General features: G+C 43.7%; 1 protein-coding gene across 1 annotated transcript in view; it reads right to left on the bottom strand.

The window, feature by feature from the left end:
• Positions 1 to 1595: 1595 nt before the first annotated feature.
• zfhx2 (zinc finger homeobox 2) overlaps positions 1596 to 7417 on the bottom strand; it is a 21827-nt gene continuing 16005 nt past the window's right edge. The window contains exons 3-4 of the mRNA XM_020588346.1: positions 6221 to 6281; positions 1596 to 5818 (exon numbers count right to left, since the gene is read on the bottom strand). Of these exons, the coding sequence (XP_020444002.1) occupies positions 1611 to 5818; positions 6221 to 6281 (4269 nt within the window). The 3' untranslated portion in view covers positions 1596 to 1610. The remainder of the gene's footprint in view (positions 5819 to 6220; positions 6282 to 7417) is intronic.

Raw genomic sequence — 7417 nt, 5'->3', positions numbered from 1 at the left:
GAGAGAGAAGAACAGACAGAGAAGACATTCACTGTCATATCTGCTAAATTCTGAACTGTATTAGAAGTTTGACTCCAGAGAATATTCAAGCCCTAATATAATTTCTACATGCACAATTTAGCAAGTCTTTCTTTATGGCAGTGATATACTACATTATATTTGGAGGTGTGTCTATATTTTTGTTCTCCCCAGTTACATACATGAGAGGGTCAGAATATTAGGCACACCTCTGAATATAATGTAGTCCAGAACAAAACCACCTTTAACTGACCTCAATAATGAACATATAATTGAATTTATACATTTGACAATTTCAGCAAAAACAGAACAATTTTGAGCTCCATAAACACAAGTGTTAAGGTGCAAGTGTTGCATCGAAGTGCATACAATTGTACAGGTGTGCCTAATAAAGTGGCCGGTTAGTGTAATCATCAGGCACTATTATTGTTTTTAAGAATAGCAAAACGCACCTTCTACCACCATATACAGTGGGTACGGAAAGTATTCAGACCCCCTTAAATTTTTCACTCTGTTATATTGCAGCCATATGCTAAAATCATTTAAGTTCATTTTTTTCCTCATTAATGTACACACAGCACCCCATATTGACAGAAAAACACAGAATTTTTGACATTTTTGCAGATTTATTAAAAAAGAAAAACTGAAATATCACATGGTCATAAGTATTCAGACCCTTTGCTCAGTATTTAGTAGAAGCACCCTTTTGAGCTAATACAGCCATGAGTCTTTTTGGGAATGATGCAACAAGTTTTTCACACCTGCATTTGGGGATCCTCTGCCATTCCTCCTTGCAGATCCTCTCCAGTTCTGTCAGGTTGGATGGTAAACGTTGGTGGACAGCCATTTTCAGACCTGAAAGTGGCTGTTTCTACTAAATACTGAGCAAAGGGTCTGAATACTTATGACCATGTGATATTTCAGTTTTTCTTTTTTAATAAATCTGCAAAAATGTCAAAAATTCTGTGTTTTTCTGTCAATATGGGGTGCTGTGTGTACATGAATGAGGAAAAAAATGAACTTAAATGATTTTAGCATATGGCTGCAATATAGCAGATTGAAAAATTTAAGGGGGGCTGAATACTTTCCGTACCCACTGTATGTTGACTGTATATTCAGAACTTTTGCTGTCAGCGAAACGTTTTGAAAAAACTAAACAAAACAACACAGGGCTGGGCAGTAAGATTTAAACCATTATCATCACATGAATCTTTTTTTTTAAATAATTACTCCAATAAAGCAAACATAAACACAAAAAATAATCAATTCAATGTTTCCATGTTGCATTCGCAATTAGATAGCTATTTTTTTTTAGTTTCTAATTACAATGGGCAGTAATTTCAGTGTCAACTGAATTTTGACGAAACCTAAAACGTTCACTACGCTAGGATCTACTGCTGATAGCTACTGGAGAATTATTGCCCAGTCACAGAAAGAAAGGTCCAGTGCAGTCTACAACAAGCATCAGTGACCTACTTGCTCTGCATTTTACTAGTTTTGGCTGTGCACAGTGATGTGATTTTGTAGGTCACACTTAGAAGAAAAAAAAGCCAGAATCAACCAAGAAAACTGTAATCAGGGCATCTCTACTGTTAAGTCTTTGAAGTACGAAAGTAAACCCCACTTACCATTTTTTCTTGCTGCAACCTCCAGCGCTTCTCCTTGGCTCTGGTGTTTTGGAACCAGATCTGCACCACCTTGAGTGGCAGGTTGAGCTCCGTGCCGATTGCTTCACACTCCATTGCATTAGGGTGGGCACAAGTCTCATAGCAGGACTGCAGAATGGATAGCTGCAGGCAGGACAGGTGTGTGCGTGGCCTTCGGCTGGATGAGTGGGGTAGATTGCTGCTCTCTGTTGAGCTTGATTTTGATGCGACTGGGGTGGAGGGGCTGGCCACCTTGGCAGAGCTGGGTGTATTAGGACTAACTGGTGCAATGCTAGGGGTGGTAGGGGGGGCGATGGTACGAGAAGGCGTGTGTGTGGGAAGTGCAAGTTGTTCTCTTGATAATGTGTTGATCTTGATGGGGATTTTGGGAGTCCAGTAGTTAAGCCCATTCTGTTTCTGTGGCAGCACTGTTGTAGCATGAGACCTATTGATGGGAGTTGTGGGCAGCTTGGGCACCATGCGGTTAGTAGTCCCTGGTCCCGGACCCCTCTCATTTTCATTGTCTCTCTCTTCATCAGTCTTTTCCTCCTCGCTCTCCTCTTGTAGTTTTCGTTTCTGGGTCAGTCGTGGGGCAATGGGGATTGGCTCCTTGGGTGGTGCTAAAAGGACAGGGGTGTTAACATTGGGTGCAACTTTGACCATTTTGAGGTTACTGGTGGTTTCAAGCTTGGTCTTTGGCACTGCAGAGGCACTGCTGCTCACAGGAGAGACTGCAATAGAGGAAACTACCTCCTTGGGTTTGATAGGAACTGGGGTAATTTTTTTCACCAGTGCTGGTTTGCCCTGCTCCTTTACAGGCTCCCTCTCTGACTTTATGAGGGTGCGCACAATTGGAGTGGTTGTAATGCACCCAGCATTGTTTGTAGCAGGCTTGTGGGAGAATATAGGTTTGGAAAGAGGCCAGGTAAATTTGATGAGAGGTTTTCCAACCGCTGCCAGTGTCCCATCACTGATAAACTTGACCTCACCCTTTCGCTCCCTTGCTCTCATGTTCTGAAACCAAATCTGAACAACCTTCTTTGGAAGGTGGACCCACTCAGCAATCTGTTCAAACTCATGTTTTCCAGGATTTGGGTCTTTGAAATAGCAACCATATAGAATGTCAAGTTGTTCAGCTTGGATAATCGTTCTTGAACGTCGCATATCCCGATACCTTTTTCCTTTGGACTTCCTCTGCTGCTGCTCTTGCTCTGTCTCCTTTTCCTTCTCTTTCTCATTTTCTCGTTCCCTTTCCAAAAGTGTAGCACTCATTTTCTCTGTTCCCCTGGCATAAATATTAGACTTTATGTTATTGCAGCTAACCAGGTTTGTACTGCTGTTGGAAGCAGGCATGCCAGTAACAGATTCAGGCTTAACCTGGACAACTACCAAGCCTTTGGATGTGGGTCTCAGGCCAAGCCCATCCAGCAACTGTCCTTTGTGTGCTGCAGCTTTATCAGCTAAAACAGATGAGGAAGAAACACGTTTTGAGCTGTTTTTCCCCATGCTGAGATCCAGAGCAGCCTCACAGTCACCACCATTGGACAAGTAGTGAGAAGTTTGGTTGTGGGAGGAGAGAGACTGCAAGAGAAGAGAGCTGGAAAAGCGAGTGATGGTTGGTGAATTAGGAAAGGCAGGTACTTTGTGCCCATCTCCAACCACTGAAGGAGTTAAAGAGAAGACATAGGGACTAAGGAACTGAGTAGAAAACGGAGTGAGGGATAAGGGAAGTGAATGCAGAGCACTGGTTGGAAATGCAGGATGGTCCATTAGGCGACACTGTGAACCTGGTGGATCCCCTTGGGCCTCTAACTCTAGATCCACATCTGGGTCCTGTCTCTCCTTCTTTATGTCCACCTCATCATGTACAAACTCTCCCTTGTGTTTTTTCCTCTTGGCCCTCTGACCCCCTCCATATTCTTCCTCATCATACTCATCCTCTGCATCTGAGAGAAACACAGTTGTGGAACGCAAGACCTTTCCTCCCACTGACCCCTTATCAACATGAATCTTGTGCTGTCCTTGTACTTTAACAGGGCTCTCAGGGCCTTCCCTCAAAGATCCACTCTGATTTTCATCATCAGAAACAATGACAGAAGTGTAAACCTCATTTTCTGAGTCAGACGTGAGACAGGAATCTCCTTGACCCTCCCTTTCTAAATCTTTCTGTCTGCATTCTCCTCTTGTATGAGACAAATCTATTGCCTGACTCCCTGAAGCTTCAGCTTCATCCTCACCTTCTGCTATTATCAGTGAGCTTTCCTCATCATCACTGTCAGAACTTTGGCTATGCCTTGTAGATCCTGCTAAGCCTCGCAGATATTCTAACTCTGCCACCCTCTGCCTCTGTTTGGCATGTCGGGCTGTGTTCAGCCACCTACATACCTCCTCTGCAGAAAGGCCCACCTCCCTGCCTAGTGCCTCATAGTCCTCATGGGGAGGACTTGCGGCATCAGCCTCACTACGCGACTCAAAAAATGCCCAGAGAACCTCTGACTGGAACTCTGACAGCAGTGGAAGGTCTGGAAAAATGGATCCTTTTGTATTACAGTGGAGTTGAATTTGGTTCTTAGTTAAGGCATTTATACATGGGCTGGATTTTGGGGTAACAAAAGAGCCACAAGGGCTATTGCCTGATTGTGATTTCTGAGGAGTAGAGTCAGGGCTAAGTGTAAGATTTAAATTTATAGGACTGAGGCTTGAGTTGCTGGGTACAGATGCAGAAGGTGAGAGGTTGCTATTGCAGAGGCTCTTTTCTGCACTTGCTGAAGAGAGAGTCAGGCAAGCTGCTTTATCACCTTCCAGGTCCAACTGATTAGTTGAGCTGTCTCCATCTGTTGTGCTATCTCTATGTGCCTTTCCAATGTCTTCATTATTCTCAAACTTGACTCTGCTTTCTATATTAAGACTCTGTGCATATTTTTCACTGTTCTCTTCCTCAAGTTTCTCTGTTTTCATCTTCTCTGCTGTCCAGTTATTCTTATCCTTGATCTGAGTTGAGACCTTCTCTTCAACTCTCTCTTCACTGCCCTCCCTCTCTTGCTCTCTCTCACACTTACTTTGTTTTTGCTCTTCCAAGCAGAGCTTTAAGTTTGACTGAACTCCTGTGGATGGCCACTGGTTCTGTAAGTTGTTAAGTCTTTGGGTTAAGAGAGCTTGCTGGGCTGTGCTGAGACCTACAAATGGAACACACTGGGTAAGAATAGGGCCTTGCTGGCTCTCTTGGTGCTGCTGGGTTTGGGCTTGCAATCCATTCAAAATCAAAGGCATGACCATTTGAGGCTGAGGTGTGGTGGCACCAGGAGCAGCACCAGCTGCAAATAGGGAGGGTAGGATGGAGTGTGAGAGTGTGTTGGGACTTGATGTGAGGAGGGTGAGGAAGGCTGAGACTGCTTGAGCTGATGCCACAGGGGAGGTGAGGAAGGAGGGAACCACTTGTGAGTTTTGAATCTGCTCTCCATCTTTTGTAGTCAACATCACAGTCCCAGCAGCAGCACAATTGGTGGTGGTCACTGACTGACTGGTTCCACTTCCAGATGTGCTCACTACAGTGTTTGGAGAACTGGTGGTCCTACTTCCCAAACCAGCAGTAGCCACTGTGCTGTTCAGGTGCAAGACAGATTTCATATGGCTCTCGAGGGTGATGGCATGATTGTATGAGACTCGACATATAGCACACTGATAGGGTTTGTTTGTTATATATGGTCGAGAAAGGGCAGAAACTGAGGGGGGTTGAGGATCCTTTTCTGCATCTTGTTTTGCAGAACGTGTCGTCATCCTCTGAATGTGGGATGCAGAGTTGTAATGAACACTCAAAGCAGTTCTGCTAGAAAAAGTTTCCAAACAGGCATTGCATTTGAATGACTGCATGTTATCATCAGCTGGCACACCATTTTCACTGACTGACTTTTCAGTGCCTGGATCACTATCTGGGATTTCTGTCTCTTCAGTTGTATTTTGCGGCTTTGTTCCCATGAGTTCATTTCCCTCTTCTTCTGGCTCAGGCTCAGCTTCACATGCCTCCTGTTCCTTTACTCTCTCTTCCTCCATCTCTTTGTCTCCAATTGTCTGGGTTGTCTCTGAACTCTCACTAGACTGGTGTGGGTCTGAACAGACGTCTTCGCCTTGCTTCAGTTCTGAGGACTTGGTATCTGCTGAAATGAGAACACATTCAAAACTGTATTTTCTAGTAAAAATATTGACTGATAATGGAAGTACACATTTACACCCTGAATGTAATTTGTACTACCTCCTATATCAACCATTTTTGTTTTTTTACCCACCCAATTCAGATCAGGGAAAATTTTCCACTGTAAATACATTTTTCCAGTCTCCTCACGTAGGGAGTTAATTTTTTGTGTTTTCAAAACAATTTAGGTGCCACATAAAGACGCACATCAGAATAATCTATCTATAGTGAAAACTAGGTTTGCCAGCTAAAACAAGGCAGTTATTATACTCTTAATTCTGCAGATTAATCAGTGTCATTACAACAAGAAAAACAAGCATGTTATTATGGTGCTTCTCACAATTGAAATTGTATTTTTCACCCTAACCTGAAGACTTTTGAGCACCTTTATTCTCCTCTCCTCCGCTTGCACTCTGTTTTAGAATAGCCTGTTAAAAGAGAATGAAAGGAGACAGTCAACACATTATACTTTCACTTCTGAGGAGCCCATATTTTGGGCATGGCTTACTGATATGTGGTCATATTACACACAGCTAGTCTGGCTGGCCTGTAATTGAAAGTTCACCCTAAAGGCACAAACTATGCTCTCTTTATTCAATTCATCCTCCAAAAAATGTATCCGTTTTCAAAATATAACATACAAAATTATTTTATAACCAATCGTGTTCATTCAGGGGCTTATTTCTTTCAAATTCAACTCAGCAAATATTTTCAAATGGACATACTTGATAACTGGCTAATCCAAACAATGAAATACTCAAAGTATTACAATGAGTAACATTAGGGCCGTCCCCTGAAAGTAGACTGGTCAACTCAGTCGCAAGACCTGTCAGTTGTCTGAGACTCTTTTAGTTGAACTTTAGTTTTTTATTTTATTTTTTTGTTAGCCATTGTGCATTATAAGAGAAGGTAGGCCTGGCCCCCTTTATTTTGTTGTCTTCTTCGTCTCACTACAGTGTGACAAGCAGCAATTTGCTCATTACTTCCCCCTGGGGTCACAGGAAAACCCACTTCAATTGTGACAGTTGAAGTGGGTTATAAAATAATTTTGTTTAAAGCTGCAGCCGCCTCAGAGGACTTTTCTGTCAGCGTACAGGATTATGCTGAGTATGTGACCGGGTACATTAGTACCTATATCAACAACACTGTGCCCACCATAGAAGTCAGGAGGGTCCCCAACCAGAAGCCCTGGATAAACAGTCTGGTACGCCACATGCTGCGTGCTCGCTCTCATGCTTTCAGATCAGGCGATGAGACGGAGTACAAAGCTGCAAAGTATAGACTGAGGAAAGCCATCACAGCGGCCAAGAGGCAGTGCAAAGAGAAGCTGAATGGCTTCTATTCTACTACTTAATCCGGATGGATGTGGCAAGGCCTGCAGCACATCACATACTACAGGACCACCACCAGCATCATCAGCTCCACAGACAGCCTGCCGAATGACCTCAACACTTTCTACACCCGCTTTGAGACCTCCCGCCACAGCACAGAGAGGAGGCGCGAGCGCGCGCGCACACACACACACACACACACACACACACCTCCCCTCCTCTGTCTCAACAGG

The sequence above is a fragment of the Monopterus albus genome, unplaced genomic scaffold, assembly GCF_001952655.1.
Source record: "Monopterus albus unplaced genomic scaffold, M_albus_1.0 scaffold531.1, whole genome shotgun sequence".
Classification (NCBI taxonomy): Eukaryota; Metazoa; Chordata; class Actinopteri; order Synbranchiformes; family Synbranchidae; genus Monopterus; species Monopterus albus.
The sequence above is the reverse complement of the archived record's forward strand: the minus strand, read 5'-3'. Positions and strand labels throughout refer to the sequence as shown.